General features: G+C 37.4%; 1 protein-coding gene across 8 annotated transcripts in view; it reads left to right on the plus strand.

Annotated features, from left to right (window-relative positions):
• Window positions 1–26,376, plus strand: part of fto.L (FTO alpha-ketoglutarate dependent dioxygenase L homeolog) — a 198,116-nt gene that overhangs the window by 32,897 nt on the left and 138,843 nt on the right. For all 8 annotated transcript variants that reach the window (XM_018256821.2, XM_041589349.1, XM_018256820.2 and 5 more), the window contains 4 exon segments: window positions 8,584–8,715; window positions 16,228–16,307; window positions 16,776–16,919; window positions 21,415–21,534. In XM_018256821.2, the coding sequence (XP_018112310.1) occupies window positions 8,584–8,715; window positions 16,228–16,307; window positions 16,776–16,919; window positions 21,415–21,534 (476 nt within the window).

Consider the following 26,376-nt stretch of genomic DNA (forward strand, 5'->3'; position numbering starts at 1 on the left):
TTTGACGACATCGCCAAACAAGCAGATCTCTCCGTGTATGGCCACCTTTACTCATCTGGATGATGTCAGAATAGCTAGTTGACTCTGGAGGAAATTCAGAAGAGACTATAATATATGAAAATAAAGAAAGTTCCAGGACCCAGTACTGTCTTTTTGTAAGACTTATAATTTTAAGCAGCAAAAACTGTTTTTCGAATTGAGGGCACTGAAGTTGTGGAATACCCTACAGGGTGGACCGGGTGAACTTTTGTCTTTTCTCAACCTATGTAACTATGTTCCTCCCCCTGCCTACTTCCTAATGAATACAGCACTGCCGAGTGCAGCCAGCACTGTATCCCTGGGAGAAGAGCAGGAATGGACAACAATGACCCGCGTATACATACACTTAAGGCAGAGCAGACTACAAAGTGCAAAAAATTCAGTTGATCCCTTTTCTTTCAAAGGTGTAACAATAGAATAGAAAAGGTAACAATCTCTGTAGAGCTTATTAGACTGCTAGAAGGGGCCAACTATATCCTGTTTCACAAAATATTGGATATATGTAATTGTAATATATATATATATATATATATATATATATATATATATATATATATATATATATATATATATATATATATATATATATATATATAAATAATATGTAACTTTCATGCATTTTTGTAAAGTGCTGTGTAACTTGCTGGCTCTCTATAAATATGTGATTATAACAATGAAAATCTTCTTCTTTCTTGGCTGTTTGCTGAGATAGCTCAGTAGACTTCCTCTAAAGAAAATCTGCAGCTGAATAAGAGTTTTACTCTGCACATGCCTTTACAGCAATAATTTAAAATCTGTTTCTGAGAGCTTGCCAATAAATAGATCTTGGTATTCTAAGGGGCAGATTTATTAAAATGTAGTCTATTTTCTATACTCTATATAGAATTTTTAGAAGCTTATTTATCAAATGGTAAACGCTAACTTTCACCCATTGATAAATGTGAGCGAGTTTTCCTGTATTGAGCTGTAACCTCACTATCTTGATAAATCAACCTCTTAGAGAGTTCCACTATGAGCCTAAAACTAAGACACTCAGCAGCAGAATGGACATAGTATTGTGGACTGATGAAATTTACATCCTCAGTTCATTAAACGTTTTGTGTCTGACTACAACCTTGCTGATTTGGGGTTAAATTAAAGATCAAGGCTAAAAACAAAAGCCAGACCTGTCAACTCCCTTTTTTCAGGCCTGCGTTTGTGGCAAGGCCACAAAAGCCTGGGCCTGGGGTGGCTCGATTTCAAGGAGAACCAAAGCTTAACTAAATATGTATACAAAAGGGGGGTTGTGGGAGCACTCAAAAAGCTAAGTTAAAATATATTTAAGTATAATTGAAGTGCTACTTTTCAGTGCACATTCCCTGGTCCCGTCTCATAAGTAATTTAGTATAAATGCAAGTACAAATCAGGGGTTTTTAGTTACAAAGTGAGGATCATAAAGTTGATAAGCCACCATACCACGGCAAGGTAAACCCCATACGGTGGTCCCTAACTTGTTTACCTCTGGTCATAGTATAAAAAGTCTTTTACTTCTCTGCTTAGTAGTATTCCTTGTAGTCATTGTATCCAGAACCTTGGTTTCAGTCTGAGGGCTAAATCCTTCCCCGCCAGTATGTGGCTTTTAAGAGAGAGAGAGATTGCTCAAACCAATGCCATTTTTAAAAGCATAGGATCACCATTAGTTTAAAGGGGGGATACTGGGTGCTACAAACCACGTGAAGCTCAGCCACAGCTTCCTGTTACAATACAATATACAAAAAGGGGGGTTGTGGGAGCAATCAAAAGGCTAAGTTAAAGTATATTTAAGTATAATGGAAGTGCTACTGTACTTTTCAGTGCACATTCCCTGATCCCCTGTCTCATAAGTAATTCAGTATACAGTAAGTACGAGTGCATGTGTTTACAAATCAGGGGTTTTTAGTTACAAAGTTATGATCATAGAGTTGATGAGCCACCATAACGCGTCAAGGTAAACCCCATATGGTGGTCCCTAACTTGTTTACCTCTGGTCATAGTATAAAAAGTCTTTTACTTCTCTGCATAGTAGCATTGCTTGTAGTCAGTGTATCCAGAACCTCGGTTTCAGTCTGAGGGCTAAATCCTCCCCCACCAATATGCGACTTTTAAGAGAGAGAGATATTGCCCAAACTAAATATGTTGGCTAGAAATGTTGTACATTATGTTTTGGGCTTCTGTACCAGCCCAAGGCAACCACAGCCCTTTAGCAGGGAATATTTTCACCTCCAAAGATGCCCCAGTAGCTCCCCATCTTCTTTTCTGTTGATTCACTGCACATGCTCTGTGCTGCTGTCAGTTACTGAGCTTAGGGACTGAATCAAAATATACAGTACACCTAGAATATAAATGTCACAAGGCTGATTAGTAATTAATACAGATAAATACAACATGGCAGCACATAAACCAATACAACTAGCATCAGAATTTAATAATCAGCATGTAGCATCAGCTTATATTACAGTCCAACCTTCTGCTGGTTAATTTGAATGACCCCTAAGCTTAGCTTCTCAACAGCTGCTCACTGAGCTTGCGAGTGAATTCCTGGATCATTGCTTCTATTGAGAAGCTGAAACTTTAGGCTGGTGCAATAAATTCACTATAGGCAGTACCCGTGTTGCGTACGAGATTGACTGGCTGACTGTCCCATCTCAGCCTGTCAGTTAATGGGGTGGTTCACCTTCAAACAACTAGTTGTTTTCAGATAGATCACCAGATATAATGACTTTTTCCAATGACTTTATATTTTCTTTGTGTGACAGTTTTTCTAATATTGAAGTGTAAAGTGTCATTTTTCACCTTCTGAAGCAGCCCTGGGAGGAGGGGTCGCCGACCCGGCAAACTGTTCTAAATGCATACATTTAGTTGATACATTTCTTATATTTATCCCTGCTAAACAGAGTCTCTGGCAGCTAGAATTGATGCAATAGTTGCTAATACTCCAGAAATGCTGCTGAGAAATGTATCAACTTAATGTTGCAAAATTGTAACAGTTTAGAGTCTGTGCCTGAATTACTGAGCTGCCAGACTCAAACACCAGAGACAGGGACATTACACTTTAAACTTAGATTTTGGAAAAACAGTAAATAATAAATAATGGATAGTAATTGAAAAAAAGACTTTATTTCTGTGGAACAATCTAAAAACAATTGAATTGGAAAAAGTGTTTGGATGGTGAACAACCCCTTTAAAGTTTCTAATGCTAATGGACTCCTGCTGCACAAATATGGCAGCCCACTCATACAGAAAAATGGGCATCAGACAGGTAATGTAAAAGCATTATGCAAATACTTTATGGCAACGTTATAAGTAGCTTTCAAAGGTAATATTATGATAGATGTAAAAAGATTTTAATTCCTGGTGTCAGTATCTCTTTAAATGCAACTTAGACAGATGTCTGGCTTAACATAGTATTTATTTTTACCTTTTTTGTGCACATTTATTTTTACCTTTCTGTGCTCCACAGTAGACCACACACACCAGAGGGGATTGGGACAGGTGGTTTATTAAAGCTACTAATAAAAGTCAAGCAAATCATAGAATGTTACTTTAACAACCACCGTCTGTAAGTGCGAGTTGTATGTAAGTTGGGTGTATGTAACTCGAGGACTGCCTGTATATAAAATATGGTATTTTTAACCATATTCATTTTTAGGGTTTAGTTCTCCTTTCAGAGGTGGCATGCTGCCCAGCCGTATATTCCTAATGCATGTAGAACTTGATGCACCACAAATTTATCATTTACTTACGCATCTGGGGTCGGGGGGGAACAGACAGACCGTCCGGCCTTGGGGCGCTGGAAATAGATAACCGGCCCTACCTATTTTTGACTTCAGAGGAGCAGTGCTCACTGCAAAATCGTTGACTTCAGTAGCAGTTGCATATTGTCCCATGAATAGGTTGATAGAGTGTATATAATTTGTGGGTGTGGTGTGTCTGCAGCAATGTTGGAATGAACTTTCAGACCAATACCTGCCAACAGTTTGTTCACTGCAAAAAGTGGTTATTTTGATGAGTCAAGATTTTACCTGTAATGCAATGTTTGATTTAGAAATCAATTACTAGTTTCCAACCTTCTCCTTTTTAAATTTTTGACTGGCAGAGGGCAGATTTATCAAAGGTCGAAGTGAATTTTCGAATTAAAAAACTTCGAATTTCGAAGTAAATTTTTGGGTACTTCGACCATCGAATAGGCCAAAGTCGACTTTGATTCGAATTGAAAAACCTTCAAAATTCGACCACTCGAAAATCGAAGTACTGTCTCTTTAAAAAACTTCGACTTCGCCACCTTAAACCTGCCGAATTGCTGTTTAGCCTATGGGGGACCCTCCTAGAACCTATATGAGGCTTTTGGGCAAGTTTTGAGAAGTCAAAGTTTTTTTTTAAAAAATCCTTCGATTCGAATCATTCGATCGTACGATTTTTTGTGATCAAATACGGCCGTTTTTGCTGGAAAAAATACTTTGACTATCGAAGTTAAAAAAAATTTTTACTTCGAAATTCGATCCTTGATAAATATGCCCCGTAGTGTATGTCCAAGAAGTATTACAGCAAACGTGTAATATGAGGGGAACTGCAAAAACAATGTATTCATAGATAAAAATGGAAATTACTAGAATCCTCTGTTTATTGCTATTTGCTTGTTCTACCTAAAAACTATTTTTGAATTCTCCATAGATATGTTGTATCCTTGGTTTATCGTGTGCATATTTGGATGCACAAAACAAGCATACTGTGTTTTGTTTACAGGGGCTAAAAGGTCACTCATGTAAAATTGATTGCACTCTTCATAATTTGCAGTATATCTCATGTAGTTTTGTGATCATATGCATATGTTTTTGTTTTTTTTAAATATTTCAGTATTCCCATGGCATTCATATTTATAAAGTTTTGTCTTCCTTCAGAGGATGTGGCAGATAAGATACCAAAAAACAGCAACGTTAAACTGATTTTATTTTGTTTACAAAGATATACTTAACTATTTTAGTTCTTTTCAGAAAGAAATATATTACGTTTTGTGGGTCTATATTACTAATAGGGCTTATTGCAAGCCATACATACAAATCTATTGCATGTACAGCTGTTGAATTCATTCATCATCAGGCATGCTTGCTCAGGAAACCAAAGGCAAAAACAGTTTGTTTTCTACAATTTACTGCCTACCTGCTGCTGGTTGGGGTGGAATGAGACTGTTTCCTCATTCCACCCCACTGGCTCTGTAAGGTACTACCAGGTTTTAGTAAATAAGCCTGTTTTGGGGTCTCTGCATATTAGCCATCAGTCTTTTCAGAATAACATGATAATATTTTTATATGTAAAATGCTGCAAAGTTCCAATTTTAAGAAAATTTTGCAAAAATTATGCCCTTTTGAATTTGTGTTTGTGTTTTCAAAAATATATGGGTTTGTGGAATTAAAAGACAAGGGGGCAGATTTCCTAAAGGGCGAAGTGACTAACACTAGCGAAAATTCACCAGCGTCATTTCGGAACCATCCCATTTTCTTTATGGGCGTAGGCGTCACTTCGCTAGCGAAGGAGATAGATGCCAGCGTTGCTTCACACTTTAACGCCAGGCGAATTTCCACTCTGATGAACGGACTGAAATTCATTAAGATGCAGATTTTACTAGGGATGCACTGAAGCCAGGATTCGGGCTTTTTCAGCAGGATTTTGGATTCAGCTGAATCCTTCTGCCTGGCCGAACCGAATCCGAATCCTAATTTGCATATGCAAATTAGGGGTGGGAAATCACGTGACTTATTCTCGCAAAACAAGGAAGTAAAAAAAATTTTCCCCTTCCCAATCCTGATTTGCATATGCAAATTTGGGTTTGGTATTCGGCTAAATCTTTTGCAAAGGATTTGGGGGTTCGGCCGAATCCAAAATAGTGGATTCGGTGCTTCCCTAGATTTTACTGAACTTCATTCACCAGACTCGTGTTCGCCAGCTCAGACCAGGCGAAGTGCAATGGAGTGCATAGGACTTCCTCAATTTTTAGTGCAAAATTTTTAAGTCCCAAAAAATGCTGTAGTCGTTTCCATTTTTCTTAGTGATAGCCGGCAAAGGTCCGTAAATTTTTTTATGGGTAACCGGGTTCCCCCCTCCATTTTCTAACATATGGAACATAAACTATACACTAGGCTCATGTGTAGGGCATTATAACAACTCTATTTTATTTATTTAATTAATTATTTATTAATGTATTTGCTGCAACATATACGTCCATGTAACTTAATCATTTCCCACCGTATTAAAATAAGACAATGCTAGCGAATCTTCGCTTTAATTTCCGAAGTAACGCTAGTGAAAATTCGCCAGCATACAGCGCCCTTGACGCAACTTTTCACTTTAGTGAATTGCCGTTGTCCTAGCGAATTTACGACTGTCGAAGTGTTGTGATGGCTGCGAAACCGTTGCTGGTGAATTTTCACTGGTTAGGGAATTTTTGCCCAAGGAGTATTTACAGTGAATAGAATTACTGAGTTTTTCCCTGGGCTAGTGCTCCTGTTAAGAAAAAATTGCACCTGGTCTGGGGATTCTACAACACTGCTCCTTCTTACTTTTTTTCCCAGTGGTTCTATCAGATTTAGATTTGCATATGCACAGTAGTGTAAATTGCAGATCTGTGCACTGCTGCAGATGCACAAATCTAAGAGGCAGATTTATTAAGGGTTGAGTGTTTTTTGTCATGAAACCCTGGAAATAGCTCAAATCCGAATCTAAAACCTGTCATGTCATGTAGAAATCAATGGCAGAGGTTCCTTGAACCATTTGAAGATGTTATTAGCCTTCATGATGTTTCTTTTATTTGTGATAAGTAATAATTTTCATTCAGGGGGTGCTATTTCTGTCATTATTTTGAGTTATTTAGCTTTTTATTCAGCAGCTATCCGGTTTGCAATCAACAATCTGGTTGCTAGTGTTAAAATTAAGCAACCATGCTTTGATTTAAATAAAAGACTGAAATGTGAATGGGAGAGGGCCTGAATAGAAAGAAGAGTAATAAAACCTAGCCATTACAAAAAAATTGTAGCCTTACAAAGCATTTGTTTTTAGGTAGGGTCAGTGCCCCCATTTGAAAGGCAGAAAGTTTCAGAAGAAAAATGCAAATAATTCAAAAACTATAAAAAACAAAGTCCAACTGAAAAATAACTAAGAAATAGCTATTCTATTACATATTCAAAATGAACTTAAAAGAGAACTAATCCCCCCAATAAGAAAAGCCCTATCCACTACCCTAGATAGTCCCCCCCCCCAACCTGCTTCCACCCCGCATAGTACATTACTCATTATTCACTGAGCTATGTGGCGCATGTGAAGTTGGAATAGTCCGGTATTGGTACCACCTGCTCATGGGTGCCATCTTCCGCATCTTTGGTCTTCGGATCCTCTTCCTTCCCTTTGGCAATTTATGGAACTTTTCAGCGCAGGTGGTATGAATACAGGACTGCTCCAGTGTTGGCTGTCCCTTACATAAGAAAACCGAAGATGCGGAAGATGGCGCCCATGAGCTCCGCTGCACTACTCTGCATAAATAAGTGAGCATGATATTCAGGGAGACTTTTTGGAATAATGTACTATGTGGAGAGAAAGCAGGTAGTGTGGACTATCTAGGCTAGTGGATGGTTTTTTTCTTATTGGGGGGGTTAGTTCTCCTTTAAAGGTGAACCACCCCTTTAAGTGGACAAAAGTGAAAGAACTTGTTTTATTAATGGGCGTGGACTGATGTTAGGGATTTTTTTTACAGCATGCAAGTTGCTGTCCTCAAAGGAGTGTCTCGTTTCCTTTACATGTAGATAGACTGCTGAGTTTTGTCCTAAAAAGATAATCATCCTGTGTTGCGCTATTTGCATATTGTGTTATTTAGTCTCCCCAATGTATAGCTCTGTGCATTGTTCACTACACTGGACAGCATATGGAACCTATAATCTGGCATGCTCTTTAACTGGGGCTTTCCACATTTCCTACAATTATATTTACTTCAAAATTGAATATAAAAAAATCTGTTTGCTCTTTTGAGAAATGGATTTTAGTGCAGAATTCTGCTGGAGCAGCACTATTAACTGATTCATTTTGAAAAAATGTTTTTTTTCTCATGACCATATCGCTTTAACAACTTGCATGATGGTTTTGCCCAAAAAATTGAATAATTTGAGTGATTCAACTTTTTTCCTGTGGAAAACTCAATTAAGTATTCGGGTTTTGCAACTTGAACTCGCAGAATCGAGTTTTCCATTCAAAATTTTTCATAAATAAGATATCATTAGAGTTGACAGTTCATTGGAGGTATAAAAAAACTCCTAACATTCGACATTTGATAAACAACCCTCTACATGTGTGCAGAGGATGTTGGAGGCCCATCATGTGACCAAAGATGCTGGGGGCCCATCATGTGACCGAAGATGCTGTAGGCTAAGGAACGAAGGAAAATACATACCAAAAAATAAAGAGTTGATATTTAAAGAAAAACAAAAATGCTCTGTGGTACAGATTACCCTTTTAAGTATATAATCCTCTTTTTACTGCTTTCAGAGAGTTCTAATGACGTAAATGGTGAAGATGAAGATCCTACCAGGTGGCATGTAGGTCTGAAGATTGCATGGGACATAGAGACCCCAGGTCTTCTTATGCCTTTGAGTTCAGGGGACTGTTACCTAATGCTAGGTAAGAGTGATGTCCTTTTTATGATTATATTTATTACCACCTATTTCTTACGAGTTGAATGAAAAAGTATTAAACATAAGTTTGCAAATATCCTGTTGATTGATGGCAAATTTTAGAAAACATAAATAAATATAGGTTACAAAACTTCAGAGGCCCTCCATTTTTTTTATTCTCCTTTTAGTATTTGTCTAATGGAAGTGTTAAAGGAATTGTTCAGTATAAAAATAAAAACTGTGTAAATAGATAGGCTGTGCAAAATAAAAAATGTTTCTAATATAGTTAGTTAGCCAAAAATGTAATGTATAAAGGCTGGAGTTATTTGATGTATAACATGTCAGTCAGGACTCTCTTGGACTCTCTTGCTCTCTTGGTTTACACTGACTGGTTACCGTGGTTACCAGGCAGTAGGGGGGGGGGGCACATGGGTCATATCTGTTGCTTTTGAATCTGAGCTGAATGCTGAGGATCAATTACAAACTCACTGAACAGAAATATACCATGTGGCCCCCCTTCAAGTCGCTGACTAGCTCAGAGTTATAGAGCTGAAAAGCAGGAAGTTGGATTCTGGCTGTTTTATTAGACATCTGTTCACTCCAGCCTTTATATATTAAATTTTTGGATAACTAACTATATTAGAAACATTTTTTATTTGCACAGCCTATCTATTTACACAGTTTTTATTTTCACACTGAACTGTTCCTTTAAAAGGCAGTGGAGAATTGGCCTCAAGTGAAAAAGCACAAAATGTTCAGAAATTGGATAGTAGGGAAATTGGTTAAGGTCATGGGTGTTATCAATGCAAACATTTTTGTATTGCTGTTGCTGACTGACATTGCTTTCTGCAGCTCAGTACGCCAAGGTCATTCCCCATCAAGAATCTTTGTCCCATTTAGCTAACCTTGTATTTATCAACATTTATCTCCTTTGCCTTGATCTGAAGTTTTTCAAGATCCCAATGCAGGTATGACACTTCCTGGATGTATAGGTTTTCGCTTAGTAAACCTTAGTAAGTAAGGTTGAAAAAAGACACACGTCCATAGAGTTCAACCTTTTTTTTTTTTTTCTTATCTCTGCCTAACTGCCAGTTGATCCAGAGGAAGGCAAAAAAAACATCTGAAGCCTCACCAATTTGCCTCCGAGGGGGAAAAAATTCCTTCCTGACTCCAAAATGGCAATCAGACTAGTCCCTGCATCAACTTGTACTATGAGCTATCTTCCATAACCCTGTATTCCCTCACATGCTAAAAAGCCATCCAACCCCTTCTTAAAGCTATCTAATGTATCAGCCTGTACAACTGATTCAGGGAGAGAATTCCACATCTTCACAGCTCTCACTGTAAAAAACCCCTTCCGAATATTTAGGCGGAACCTCTTTTCTTCTAATCGGAATGGGTGACCTTGTGTCGGCTGGAAAGACCTACTGGTAAATAAAGCATTAGAGAGATTATTATATGATCCCCTTATATATTTATACATAGTTATCACATCACCCCTTAAGCACCTCTTCTCCAGCGTGAACATCCCCAATTTGACCAGTCTTTCCTCATAGCTAAGATTTTCCATACTTTTCACCAGCTTAGTTGCCCTTCTCTGTACCCTCTCTAATACAATAATGTCCTGAGTAATGGAGACCAAAACTGAACGGCATATTCTAGATGGGGCCTTACAAGTGCTCTATACAGTGGAAGAATGACCCCCTCCTCCCGTCACTCTATGCCCCTTTTAATACAGCTCAAGCCCTTATTTGCCCTTGATGCTGCTGACTGGCATTGCTTGCTACAGCCAAGTTTATCATCTACAAGGACTCCAAGGTCCTTTTCCATAATGGATTTGCCTAGTGCAGTCCCATTAAGGGTATAAGTGGCTTGGATATTTTTACATCCCAGGTGCATGACTTTACATTTATCAACATTGAATCTCAAACATTTGCCACTTAGCTGCTCAGATTGCCAGTTTGTCAAGATCGTGTTGCAAGGATGCCACATCCTGGATGGAATTAATTGGGCTGCATAGTTTTGTGTCATTATACATTATTTACAACACCCTCCCCTAAGTCATTAATGTCACAAGTTAAATAAAAGTGGACCTAATACCGAGCCCTGGGGGACCCCACTTACTCCAAGTAGAGAATGTACCATTAACAACCACCCTCTGTACCCAATCCTGTAGCCAGTTTCCTATCCATGTGCAAACGACTTCATTAAGCCCAACAGACCTTAGTTTAGAAAGCAGTCGTTTGTGGTGCACAGTATCAAACGCTTTGGCAAAATCCAAATAGATCACATCTACTGCCCCCCCCACTGTCCAGCATCTTACTTACCGCATCATAAAAAGCAATCAAATTTGTCTGACATGACCTATCCTTCATAAAGCCATGCTGATTGCTGCTCATAATGCCATTCACTAGGACAAAATTTTAAATGTGATCCTTTAACAAGCCTTCAAATAATTTGCCCACCATAGATGTCAATCTTACGGGCCTATAATTGCCAGGCTGAGATCGTAATCCCTTTTTAAATATTGGAATAACATCAGCTTTTCTCCAATCCATAGGCACCATACCAGATGAAAGTGAATCTGAGAAAATAATAAATAGGGACTGGTCTAAAACTGAACTAAGCTCTCTTAGAACCCGGGAGTGTATGCCATCAGGCCCTGGAGCCTTGTTTACATTAGTTTTTATTAAGCTTTATGAATCATATCCTGAGTCAGCCACTGACTAGATTGAGCTGAGCCATTAGTGCAGCTATAAAGTGAGCCTGGGAACTCAGACTCCTCTATTGTATACACTGAAGAAAAGAACTGATTTAACACATTTGCCTTTTCTGTATCTGTTACAACCATACTGGTACAATTATTTAATGGAGCAACACTCTCAACCTGCATCTTTTTACTATTAATATATTTAAAAAACTTTTTAGGGTTAGTTTTCACCTCCATCGCAATTAACTCTTCATTTCCTTTCTTTGCCTTCCGGATTGCTGATTTACAACATTTATTAAAGTGTTTATATTCATTAAATGCAGCTTCTGTCCCAACATATTTGTAGTTTTTAAATGCCTTTCTCTTCTTCCCTATTAACTTCCTTACTTCTGTATTAAGCCACATAGGATGATTCTTAGAGCTTCTACATTTACTTCTTAAGGGAATAAATTGAGAACAGTAATGCTTTATCATTTTAAATGTCAACAATTTCTGTTCTGTGTTTTTAGCTGAGAGCTTAATGCCAAAATCAATACTCTGTAGGGCAGCCCTCAAGGCACTAAAATTAGCTTTTCCAAATTAAATGATTTTTGTTGCCCCAGTATATTTTTGTTTTTTGCACCAGACTATAATGATATAACATTATGGTCACTATTACCCAGGGGTTCAATGACTTGCACATTTTCTATAAGTTCTGGGTCATTTGAGATCACTAAATCCAGAATAGCATTTTTTCTGGTAGGCTCCTCAACAACCTGTGCCATAAAATTGTCATGCAACAAGTTTATAAATGTGTTCCCATTAACTGATCTGGCAGTACTGTTGCTCCAGTCAATATCTGGGTAATTAAAATCTCCCATTTTCATTACTTTACCCAAACTAGCAGCCTTTTCTATTTGCATGAGGAGCTTTGCCTCCTCCTCCTCCTCACTTATATTAGGGGGTCTATAGCATACGCCTACAAATAAATTGCTGGAATCTTTACAATTGGTGAAGAACTCCACCCATAAGACTTCTGCCCCCTCATTTTTTAACATAACCTCCTCCTTTATATAAGCTTTTAAATCCTGCCTAACATACCCCTCCTCCTTTTCTGTTGCCTCTGTCCCTCCGAAACAAAATATAGCCATTGATATTTACTGCCCATTCATGTGACTCATTTATTTGGCTGTCGTTCATAAAAAAATTATTTGGAAATTATTTGGGAAAATATTTGTTAAATAGTATCTATATTTTATAAAGCCATACTAATTAATATTATAATGCCATTGTTGAGGGCATAAAATTGCCAAATATTAATGCATTATAAATTAATTTGAAACAGAGACATTGTAGGCTAGAATCCTGCATTTTATTTGTAAAACACTTTTTTTCCTGCATTTAAGTACATTAATAACTCTTTTTATACCTGTCTATTGAAAATTTCTGATCAGCCATAGATGTGTTTAGCAGTTTGATTGACAGAAGTGTTGCTATGGTAACAAGATTCATCTGGCACCCAGCATTTAAACAAACTCACAAACATATGTCCCCCAGGCCATTCATTTTAAGACGGCATCTCTTATTTTGTCCCTGTGTCAAAAGTCGCTTTGCAGGAATAAATAATGCCCCGTAGCTATTCTCTCAAAGCCTTGTATATGCAGCAAGATAGATTGGTTCTCTCCAACAAATCAAGTATAAATCAAGATAAATTGGTGCATGGTTTCACATTTTTACCCCACTTGGCCTTTATACTGGATTCCTTAAAAAAAAAAAAAACTGACCTGAATGCAGCTCATATACAATATTTTCAAGATAATTATTTGGAGTTGAAAGGTTGTCCATAAATAGTTATAACCAAAATGAATTGTAATGATGATCTATGCAACACTTAACCATGAAATAAGCAAGGTGTAGTAAAATTCTAATGTTTTGCAAACAATAATGAAACGTATTTAAATATGTAATGGGTGTCTGACTATTCTAGTCTACATGTGATCTTTCCTTTAAGGTTCTCTTGTAATGCCTAATTTAATAACGCAAATACTTCTCATTTATGCTTTTTAGTAGTATCATATGTGCTGTTTTTATGAATGATTCAGTCAATATTTGGGTAATTAAAATCTGTTTTTAATACTTGCCCCCGTCTCCTAGCCTTTTCTTTTTGTAACAAGAGCTGCACATGAGATGGTCTTTAGTAAACTACAATGAATTTTCCAATCTCCTTGTAAGTTGTGAACAATTCTAAATTAGGGCCACGAAGAGAACACGATTCTGTCTTACTGACGGGCACAGCATAGGCCTGTTAGTGCACAGAGAGAGTGGATTTAATTGCATACCTCCCAACAGTCTTGTTTTTTGCTGGACAGTCCCGATTTTGACAGCTCAGCCTGGAGTCCCGAATTTATCACTGAAATGTCCTGACTTTCTCTTTGATCTCCTGCACTAAACAGCCAGAAAAAGATACAAAGTTTCTCACTTAATTGCCTTTTGGCAGAGAGCCCAGAATACATAATTAGATAATTTTGTAAAAATTTAAGATAAGCAAAGAAGCAATTATAACAATTTAAGATAAGCAGGTCTGTTGGGGAAACTGCAGCTTAAAGGGCAAATCACCTTCATTAGCAAAACTGTAATAACACATAAAACCACAGAAATGTGTTTAAACTTTCATAACCTGCCAAATTTTGTAAAATGGACATGGTAATTAGGGGGTCTGGCCACAAAAATCAGCATGGCCACAATTTCCGCCCAGTAAATCTTTTTGTCCCTCTTTCTATTTCCAAAATGTTGGGAGGTATGTAATTGTGAAAATGCATATTTTGAAAGGATGCCTATTGGCGTTTTTATTCCACAGTAAATACGCTGGCAGAGAAAACGCCTTATATGATATGGCACTTGAGATTCAGCCCTCCCAGTTTGCTTTTATGGCCCTGTTGTGAGACTTCATCCACCATGTTTCAGCAATGTCAGTGACATCATGTTTCTCATAATGTGCTATTATCTCAAGCTTTACAAGTTTTCCAGTCAAGGTTTTTGCATTTGTAAACATACTTTTAATATGGTTCGAAGTTTGCAGATACAATTTCTAGTCTCTCTCTCTTTTCCGATTATTTGCCAACATGTGCTGAACCTTAGCACTAGGCAAACAACAGCAAGTTCAGCATGTATGGTCCTGCCTAAAGATTACCCTGTTTACCTTAATAATAATAGAATCTCTTATAACTACAATATGCCTTTCTAATACTTTCCCCTGCTCCTGTACTAGAACAGCTTTCCATGGGTTGCTTTAGTCAGACTTCTCCATTCATGATTGGTTAGAGATCAGAGCTGTCATCATCTTTCACTTAAAATAGTAAATGGAAAACTGGTTGATGTGGACCAGTCATCCAACAATTCCATCCCCTACTTCCTCTTTTAAAAGGGATTTCCACCCAAAAAACAGCTTCCTGCCTGTCTCTGATCTGTCTCTTTCAGAAATGTCTCTTTTGAGTACTGGAGGCCAAGATTTCATTCTATATTATGAATGAATCATGCATTGTAAAGGGCTAGCATGACCTTCTCCTCCCATGAATCAGTGCCACTTTAAAAACAGGGAAAAAACCTTGATGGCCTTCACTTATTGTTTGCTGTAGCTAAGTTTACCGTCCACAACTACTGCAACTGCATCAACTTTTCATTCTGGTTATAGATAACCTGCATATTTATAAATTCCAAATGTATAACCCAGGAGTGCCCATACTTTACTTATGCGAGGTCTACCTTTAGAGATGTTGTCCCATTATGATCTACATCTATAAAAACATTGTTAGCATTCTGTTCCATGAAAAATATGACTTAAATAATGAGAAAATGTTTATTGCTACATATAAAAACTATTTCTTATGTAACCTTAACATAAATATCTGAATGAAAAGCATGAAACAGTAGTGTGATTTAGACAAGCTGTTTGTTGACAGTGTCTTGAGATGTACTGATCACCAACTAAAGGTCTACTGGTAGATCCCAAACTACCTTTTGGACACCCCTGGTATAACCTAATACTTAGCCACCCAAAATGCCATTTTGTCCATATCATATACCATTGTGGATCGAATCAGATGCTGTGCATTGTTTTTCCTTTCATCAACAAAACAAAAATGCTTTATATGCCCTTCTCCAAGTAATTGATGATCAGATGACACAAAAGTAGACTCAACAAAAGTCCTGTATCAAACCATACTGCTAATTACTTTGTCATGTAAACAGTATATTTCTTAAAGAGATTAATGGCTTTATTTATCAAAATCTTATTTTTTTCTGATTGTTTTAATAAAAAAGTCAGACTAAACTAGAATCCACGATTGGACCTTATTTATTATTAAAAAAGCACAATTTAATCGGATCGGGGACGAAACAAAAAAAATTAAGTGAAAGTCAGAACTGTACAATTTTTTCTTAGTTTTTTCCCGATTCACTCATTTTTTTCTGCCATTTTCCTCGAAAAGCCCTAATTTCTGGGATTTTTGCCCGAAACGTCAGAAATAGTTGGATTTTCTGGCTAATTCCAGTGCAGACCACTGAAACTTCCATATAGGATAGGGACCTCTCCCATTGACTTGTATACAACCGCAATAGGTCTGACATGTTGGATTTTCAGATTCTGACTTTTACCATCCTCAGGGTACAATAAATCTCTAAAAATGTAAGTTTTTTTTTTCACTAAAAATGCAGATTTTATACAAAAAAAACTAGAATTATTGAATTTTTGGTATTCAGACTTTAATTAATAACCCCCTAATGTTTATAAAAGCATTACTGCTCTGACAGTTTTTACCCCTTTCTCCACAGATGACCTCAACAAAACCCACCAACATTGTGTGATTGCTGGGTGCCAGCCTCGGTTCAGTTCCACACACAGAGTAGCAGAGGTATATGTACATATATATTTTTTATCTGTAATTCCTAACCATTACATTTATATAGTTGATGCATTTCTGCGGACAGCTAAAGGGTGACTAAAGCCTTCATTATGAATAATCAGCATGTTTGCAGTGTGCTTCTGCCATAGAGCTGCTGTAAAAACTCAATGTGCAGATACAGTATGGGATCATTTGACTGGAATATAGGTATGGAATATATTACCTGAAATCCTAATAATCTAAAAGCTCTAAATTACAGGAAGACTATTTGCTTTTTTAATAATGATCTCCAGTTTTCCTCTGTATTAATACAACAGTACATTGTGCTAGATCCTAACTAAGATGCATCCATCCATATTGGTGTCAAAACAATCCAGTTGGGTCTATGTAATGTTTAAACATTTTTAAGTATACTTATTTATAGTGATCCACACTACTGGGTAAACTCCCTGAACGTAAATCTTTTTTTTTTTACAGAGCTCTACGGGTACTTTACAATATATCAAGTCACAATGCAACTCTGCTCTGCAGAATCTTCACATGAATCCTGACACAGGAGCAGCAGATTTGAAGAACCTAGAGCCCAATGTCTTAGGACAAACAGAAGAGATTCACAATGAGGTAAGAGAGATATTACTTTTTTATTCTACATAGGCCACTGCAATACATTCTTAAAACGGAATGCTGCTTTAACACTTTTAGTTTTAAAGATTGTAGATTCAATGATCTGTGAATATTAGAAGCTTAGCGCAACAGACCATAGATTCTACCAACTGTAGCACTTTCAAGTTGAGGATACCCTTATTTCCCCTGTCATTCCCCCCATCCTACAATCTCTCACTACACACTTAAATTTACACTTCATTTTTTTGTTTTGGAGGGGGTGCAAGCGCTTTTTTTTTAACTATTTATTGACAGCATGACTAGCAAGAACAGTAATCCCACTGTGCAATTTTTATTTTGGTGATTTATTGCAGATTTCTAATCGAGTTCCGCATTGCTGTTGATTTTTTGATTTGTGCCATACAACGTTCACTTGTGTACAATGGTTTTATTTTGGGGCCTCTATGGGCTACATCACTTTTGTAATCCTAAGCATATTGGGTATCAAACTGATCAAAAGGCCTACATGGTTTATATTAATATGTTTTTGTAAGTAAGGGATATGAGTAAACTGCTAGTTTTGAGGACATAAAAATGATATAACAAGCACTAACTTAAATAAGCTTTTTTTGTTACATTTTGGATTTGTCAGCTTATGCACTTTGTCGAAACAAGTGGTTTTCTGGGGTTAAATGTTTTTAAGACAAAATGCAGGCCGTGTGATGGGTTGACATTTTTTGTTTCAGTAATATCCCATTTGAACACTGGAGACCAAAATGGCACTGCATATTGTACATAGGGTTTACAGAGGGGAAGAATTACCTTCTCCTGTGAATCTGTACTGCATTTATTAGTACCCTTAGGTCTTTCTACATCTAAGATTTGTGAAATGTAGTTTCGTTATGGGTTGCATAATTTTTAGGGATGCACCGAATCCACTATTTTGGATTCGTTCGAACCCCCGAATGCTTTGTGAAAGATTCGGCCGAATACCGAACCGAATCTGAATTTGCATATGCAAATTAGGGGTGGGAAAGGGAAAAAATGTTTTACTTGTGTTGTGACAAAAAGTCACGTGATTTCCCTCACCGCCCCTAATTTGCATATGCAAATTCAGATTCGGTTCAGCCAGGCAGAAGGATTCGGCCGAATCCGAATCCTGCTGAAAAAGTCCGAATCCCGAACCGAATCCTGGATTCGGTGCATCCCTAATATTTTTAAATTCCAGGTGCATAATGTTACTTTCATTGAACAACATATCTCATCTACCACTTAGCCACCCAGATTGCCAACTTGTCCAAATCCAGAATGGCAAGGGTGACACATAACAGATTTGCCTGCATTGTTTTATGTTATTGGTAAATTGGTAGTGGAGCACATTTCATAGTACATTATGACGTGCAAGATATGATGCTGTAAATTCTAGGCTGTGGGCTGTTTTTCAGAAATGTAAAAAAAACAAAACACAACTTTAGCAAAGCTTTGCAGTTTGGAATAGAAATACATATATTCCCATTTTTGGGAATTCATGTGTTAAAAAAAGATATGATTTGCTGTAGTAAATTCCCTGGTAGTGGCGTTTCTGCCTTGTAATGATTAGTTCAGGAGCAATGCTTTGAAAATGTATTACTCTGCTGCTGGGGGATTTTGAGTCGTACAAGTTTGAAGTCTTCATAAAGCTGTACATATTTGATATGTGGGCACTGGGTGTTCATGGGGCTTACCAAATTGGTTATATATTTCAGATATATGATTTCAGATATATGATCTTTTACTGTGTTTTATTTATTTAGAGGACTATATCTTATTACAGAAGTGGGATTAAACAATTTCAGGCAGATTTGGATTTTTGGGTTCTAGTGAAAAAACCCAAACAATATAATTTACAGTTTTTTAGGTAAACTAAATTTACTGCCGGGATGTGTCTTTAAAAGAGATCTCAAAATGGTCAAGAAATAGCCATCATTGAATGCAAATTAAAGGAGAAGGAAAGGCTAAAATTAAATAAGCTTTATCAGAAAGTTCTATATAAATACACCAGTAAACTCTCAAAGTAATGCTGCTTTGAGTCATCTGTCGAAAAAAAAAGAACACAGCATTTCTTTCCTTCTATTTTGTATACATGGGCTTCTGTATCCGACTTCTTGTTTTCAGCTTATACCTCCAGGGCTAGGTCTTGAGCATGCTCAGTTTGCTCCTCTCCAACTCTCCCCCCCCTCTCCTCCCCCCTGCTGTAATCTGAGCCTAGAGCTATGAGTGAGTAGTGAGAAATTCAGGCACGAAATTATGTCACACCAAACTAAAATGGCAGCTGCTATCCTAAACAATTAAAGAGTGCTTCTAGAGCTGTTTACTCAGGTATGGTAAAGCATTCTACAGAATATATATATAGTGTTATAGCTTGCACTATTGTGGCTAAACTATTGTCAATAATCCGCTTTGGTAGCTTTCCTTCTCCTTTAAGTGCAAAACTCATTTTAGGTCAAGTGCACACAAGAGGATCTTATTCAAATCAGTGGGGCAAAAAAACTTTGTTCTCCCCACCCACAGTATTAAGAGTGGGCTAATGTTTTTAGGGTGCAGACAACTGTTAATGGTAGGGAAAACGTGCATAGTGGCAGGGACATCTCAATCAATGTATACATATTCTGTACAGAATGATAATTTTAAACTATATTATACTATAGGTATTCAACTGTTATACAGTTCAGAAAGAACATTCTTGATTGTAGTATCTTTCAAAGAAAACGTATTCAAGAGTTTGTATATCAGTAAATTAATTCCCCACCTTGCAGGCTACTGGAATACCAGGTTAATAAGGGGTGGGGTTGTTAAACGGTCTTGTCACTTGATTGCTCCAATGACTTATTTGTAAACTATGCTAAAAAAAATCATGGACGTGAAATAATTCCTACTTGCCCCAAATACTTATATGTGCCTTATATGTCTAATATATTAGTTCTTCCAAATAAAAAGTATAAATGACTTAATAAAAATATATAGGAATTCAAGACCTTCACAGAGTCTGTAAAATTTTAATAATACAATGAATAATGTAATGATTCAATGAATTAATAAGTGGATTGTACTAGTATCTTTTGTCATTCTATGGGGCATGAGTGATGGGTAATTCACAACTTAAAGTGGACCTGTCACCCAGACACAAAAATCTGTATAATAAAAGTCCTTTTCAAATTAAACATGAAATCCAATTTCTATTTTTTATTTAAGCATTCATAGCTGTTGTAAGCTCATTTAAAAATCTCAGCTGTCAATCAAATATTGTCTGCCCCTCCTCTATGCCCGTGGCATAGAGGCGGGGCAGACAATTACTTTCACTTTCAATTCAGCACTTCTTAGATGTCACTGCTCTCCCCACATTCCCCCGTTCTCTTTACCATTTAATTGTGTAGCCAGGGCATGGGGATGGACATCAGGTCCCCCATTCTGGTGCACAAACAAAATTCTGAGATGATGCAAGGCTCGTCTTAATAACAGTCTCCACAAAATGGCTGCTGCCTGCTTGTTATAATTTTGAAATCCCAGACTGAAGGAAACAAGATTCAAATAATTTATATAGTGTGATTAAAGTTCATTTTCCTTGACTAATCTGATAAAATAGGATTTGGAATAATTTTTTTTGGGTGACGGGTCCCCTTTAATGACACACAATACAGCAAATTGCCAAGATGGTGAAAGGTCCATCCAAATGCAGCCCTTGTAGCTTCTCTCAGAGACCCTTCATTGCTGCCCCTTAATGTTCCCAACATCCATGTGCACACAAATTTTGAGGCTGGCATGTACAACAAATTGCGTACAGGTATATGATGTAGATTACAGAATGTGCGAGACCTGGGGTTTAGATAAGAGATTTTTCATAATTATGATCTCTATACCTTAAATCTGTTAAAAATCATTTTACACATTAAAACAATGCTTTAACACTATATCTGCCTCAGTACCAAAGGATATTAAATATATGGGAATGATGTCAGGAATACAGTTAATGCTAGGGAAATCAACCATCCATGCACTAAACGGCTCCCTTGCTGTAATATACCAATGCCCTAGGAGAAATTTGGTTCACTCGGGAGTGCTGTGAAGTTGGGGAGAATTATTATCTCTTCCAAATGCTCTTTGTCTAGCTTGGTGTGTAAAGGGAGTAGCCTCATACTGGCAGATCACAAGTTCAAAAGAAAATAATTTGAGCAAGGATATTATGTTTTTTAAATTGCTGTACAATGTTTATGCAGTCATGTAGATGTCTTAAATGTACAATGTCAAATCCTGAATTGTTGCAATCCACAAAGTCCACACTCAAGACACTTTCCTCCAAAGTTTTGGCTGGCTGTAGTTCTATTGTAAGCACTGCAGTTGTAAGATTCTTTGCGTACACAGAGGCATATTTATCAAAGAGTGAACATACATTTCATCAAAAGAGTTGTAAGAATTATGTCTCTGTTTTTTTTTTTGAACATATACAGTATAATAATAATTACTTTTTTTCTGATAGGTGGAGTTTGAATGGCTCCGACAGTTCTGGTTTCAAGGAAAGCGTTACAACAAATGCACTACCTTTTGGAAGGAAGCAATGACTGAACTGGAAATTCATTGGAAACAGATGGAGACCATGGTGAGTTATGAAACAATCAGGATCTTATTCAAAAAGAAGAAAACCCTAACATGCAATAAAAACATTTAGAACATGCAGTTCATATCACTTTAGGCAGAGAACAAAGTCTCCCAGTGAAACGATCCCTCCTTATATTACATAGTTAGTTACATAGTTAAATTGGGTTGAAAAAAGACAAAGTCCATCAAGTTCACCCCCTCCAAATGAAAAACCAGCATCCATACACATACCCCTCCCTACTTTTAATTAAATTCTATATACCCATACCTATACTAACTATAGAGCTTAGTATCACAATAGCCTTTGATATTATGTCTGTCCAAAAAATCATCCAAGCCATTCTTAAAGGCATTAACTGAATCAGCCATCACAACATCACCCGGCAGTGCATTCCACAACCTCACTGTCCTGACTGTGAAAAACCCCCTACGTTGCTTCAATTGAAAGTTCTTTTCTTCTAGTCTAAAGAGGTGGCCTCTGGTATGGTGATCCACTTTATGGGTAAAAAGGTCCCCTGCTATTTGTCTATAATGTCCTCTAATGTACTTGTAAAGTGTAATCTTGTCCCCTCGCAAGCGCCTTTTTTCCAGAGAAAACAACCCCAACCTTGACAGTCTACCCACATAATTTAAGTCTTCCATCCCTCTAACCAATTTAGTTGCACGTCTCTGCACTCTCTCCAGTTCATTTATATCCCTCTTAAGGACTGGAGTCCAAAACTGCACTGCATACTCCAGATGAGGCCTTACCAGGGACCTATAAAGAGGCATAATTATGTTTTCATCTCTTGAGTTAATGCCCTTTTTTGTGCAAGACAGAACTTTATTTGCTTTAATAGCCACAGGATGACACTGCCCAGAATTAGACAACGTGTTATCTATAAAGACCCCTAGATCCTTCTCATTTAGGGAAACTCCCAACACACTGCCATTTAGTGTATAACTTGCATTTATATTATTTTTTCCAAAGTGCATAACCTTGCATTTATCAACATTGAACCTCATTTTCCAGTTTGCTGCCCAGTTTTCCAATTTAGACAAATCACTCTGCAAAGTGGCAGCATCCTGCATGGAACCTATAGTTCTGCACAATTTAGTATCATCTGCAAAAATAGAAATAGTACTTTCAATGTCCACCTCCAGGTCATTAATAAACAAGTTGAAAAGCAAGGGACCTAGTACAGAGCCCTGCGGTACTCCACTAACAACACCGGTCCAATTAGAAAATGTTCCATTTACCACCACTCTTTGTAGTCTTTCTTTTAGCCAGTTCTCTATCCATGTACAAATACTATGTTCCAGGCCAACATTCCTTAATTTAACCAGTAACCTTTTGTGTGGCACTGTATCAAATGCTTTAGCAAAGTCTAAGTAAATCACATCCACTGCCATCCCAGAATCGAGGTCTCTACTTACCTTCTCATAAAAATAAATTAAGTTAGTCTGGCAAGATCTATTACGCATTAAAACCATGCTGGCACAAACTCATAGTATTATGATTTGCTATGAAGTCCAGTATCTTATCCTTTATTAACCCTTCGAAAAAGCTTTCCTATCACTGACGTCAGACTAACTGGCCTATAGTTTTGAGGCTGAGAACTGGATCCTTTTTTGAATAGAGGCACCACATTAGCAATTCGCCAGTCTCTCGGCACTATGCCAGATCTCAATGAATCCTGAAAAATTAAGTAAAGAGATTTGGCAATCACAGAGCTAAGCTCGCTAATTACCCTGGGATGAATACCATCTGGCCCCGGACCTTTGTTAATCTTAACATGTTCTAGTCTCTTTTGAATTTCATCATGTGTGAACCATGCATCATTAGTTGTATTACTAGAATTGGTACTGTTAAGAAGGAAACCTTCACTTACTGGTTACTCATTTTTGAAGACAGAAATAATAAATATGAGTTCAGAATCTGCGCTTTTATTTTGTTTTCATCAACCAGCTGATCCCCCTCTGATAGTAAGGGTCCCACCCCTTCCTGCTTCATTTTTTTACTATTAACATATTTAAAAAATAATTTTGGTTTTTTTTACTGCTTGCTGCAATATCCTTTTCTATATCAATTTTAGCTTGCCTTATAGCTTCTTTGCATGATTTATTGGCCTCCTTGTACATTATAAATGTTTCGGCTGTACCAGCTAACTTGAAAGCCTTAAAAGCACGTCTTTTCTTATCCACCTTAACACCAACGCTTCTATTGAACCAAAAAGGTTTTGCTTTGCAACGACGTTCCTTGCTTACAAGTGGAATATACTGACAAGTATATTTATTAAGCAGCATTTTAAAGACTTCCCATTTTTGTTCTGTGTTTAACCCTGTGAAAAACATTTCCCACTTAATATTTTGCAGAGATGCCCTTATACTGTCAAAGTTTGCACGTCTGAAATTTAGTGTTTTAGTTACTCCCTTATAGAATTGCTTCTGCAACAGAATCTCAAGGAGACCATGTTATGATCACTATTCCCTAAATGCTCACCCACACAAATGTTAGCGATGAGTTCAGTATTGTTAGTTATTACAAGGTCCAAAAGAGAGTTATTCCTAGTAGGTTGGAAGTTGTCATTCAGCATATTTACAAACCTACTAGCTTTTTCTGTCTTAGCAACCCCATTACCCCAGTCAATGTCTGGATAATTGAAGTCACCCATAGCAACAACCTGACCCAGCTGTGAAGCCGCTTGTATCTGCAAGAGTAGCTGGGCTTCATACTCGACACTTATACGAGGTGGTTTATAGCATACACCAATGATAATTCTTTTTGTTACCTTTTGCCCAGTCAAAACCTCTACCCAGAGTGATTCTACACCCTCACCAGTGCCAGCTATTGTTATTTCTTTAGCGCGTGGCTTTAATTCAGGCTTTACATACAAACACACTCCTCCACCCTTTTATTAGATATTGTTTTATGTAGACTACCAACTTCTATCTGATTTGGGGCAATAGGGCTGAACTAGTATCTTCCTGATTAACCAGACTAATGTGTAGGATGCCACAGGATCGTATGTATTTAATATGCTACACCTTGTGAATAGTGGTGTGTCTGGGCCTGAACAATCAACAAATTGTACTGTAAGTTGACAGTTATTCCTTTTTGGTTACAATTTAGCAAATTGTAAAAAACAACTGTTTACACGCATATATAAGGGGTGATTTACTACTCCACAGTGAAATTACTAGTGCACTAAAAGGCCATGGACACAACACTTACTCCCATGGAAATTAATCACCAGCGATTGCCCTAAAGGGGGGCACCTGTGTGATACACATTTTTCCCTGAATCAGATGTACTGGCTGATAAATAGCTTCAATAAGGGATTAGTTGGCTTTTTAGCAAGTGAGAAAATACATTTATTGAATAAAGTTCTCAGTACTGCGTTGATCCAGGGACAGGTCTGGTTGCCATCTTGGAGTCAGGAAGGGATCCCCCTCCTCCTGAGGCAAATTTCTCTGGCAGTAAGCAGTAAGTCAGGTTTTATATAGACATAAAAGGTTGATGGACAGGTGTCTTTTCTTAACCAAAGTTACTTTGTTATGTTAACATTTACCTCCCCCTTGATGCAATGCTGTTGAATATAACCAATGCTGCATACAGTGAGACATTGGGGTATATTTATCAAAGAGTGAAGTTAAAGATCACCACAGTCCACTAGAGTGAAATACAACCTCTCTCCATTCATTTCTGTGGGATTTCTAAAGGCGTATATATCAAAGGGTATACAGTAAGGCCCATAAATCTTTGAGCAGAGACAAATTTTTTTTTGGTTCTGTACATAACCATAATGAAATTTATATGAAACAACTCTGATGTGGTTGACCTGCAGACTTTCAGCTTTAATTCAGTGGGTTGAACAAAAAGATTGCATACAAATGTGAGGAACTAAAGCCTTTTTTTAACACAATCACTTAAATTCAGGGGCTCAAAAATAATTAGGCAAATTAAAAAACTTAAAATAAAATGTTAATTTCTAATACTTGGTTGAAAACCCTTTTCTGGCAATGACAGTCTTGAACTTATGGAGATCACCAGATTCTGGGTTTCCTCCTTTTTAAAGCTCTGCCAGGCCTTTACTGCAGCGCCTTTCAGCTGCTGTTTGTTTGTGGGCCTTTCTGTCCTAAGTGAAATGCATGCTCAATTGGGTTCAGATCAGGTGACTGACTTAACCATTCAAGAATATTCCACTTCTTTGCTTTAATAAACTCCTGGGTTGCTTTGGCTATATGTTTTGGGGCATTGTCCGTTTGTATTATGAAACACCTCCCAATCAATTTGACTGCATTTAACTGGATTTGAGCAGACAGTATGTCTCTGAACACCTCAGAATTAATTTGGCTGCTTCTGTCCTGTGTCACGTCATCGATAAACACTAGTGTCTCAGTGCCATTGGCAGCCATGCATGCCCAAGCCATCACACTGCCTCTGCCATGTTTTACAGATGATGTGGTATGCTTTGGATCATGAGCTGTTCCACGCCTTCTACATACTTTTTTCTTGCCATCATTCTGGGAGAGGTTGATCTTGGTTTCATCTGTCCAAAGAATGTTTTTCCAGAACAGTGCTAAAAAAAACCCCCAAAAATCTAAAAAAGCCAGCAAAGTCCAATCTAGCCTTTCTATTCTTGATGCTTATGAGTGGCTTGCACCTTGTAGTGCACCTTCTGTGTTTACTTTCATGCAATCTTCTCTTTATGGTAGACTTAGATATCGATACACCTACCTCCTGGAGAGTGTTGTTCACTTGTTTGGCTGTTGTGAAGGGGTTTCTCTTCACCATGGAAATGATTCTTTGATCATCCACCACTATTGTCTTCCATGGACATCCAGGTCTTTTTGCATTGTT

Source organism: Xenopus laevis, chromosome 4L (assembly GCF_017654675.1).
Source record: "Xenopus laevis strain J_2021 chromosome 4L, Xenopus_laevis_v10.1, whole genome shotgun sequence".
In the NCBI taxonomy this organism is placed as follows: domain Eukaryota; kingdom Metazoa; phylum Chordata; class Amphibia; order Anura; family Pipidae; genus Xenopus; species Xenopus laevis.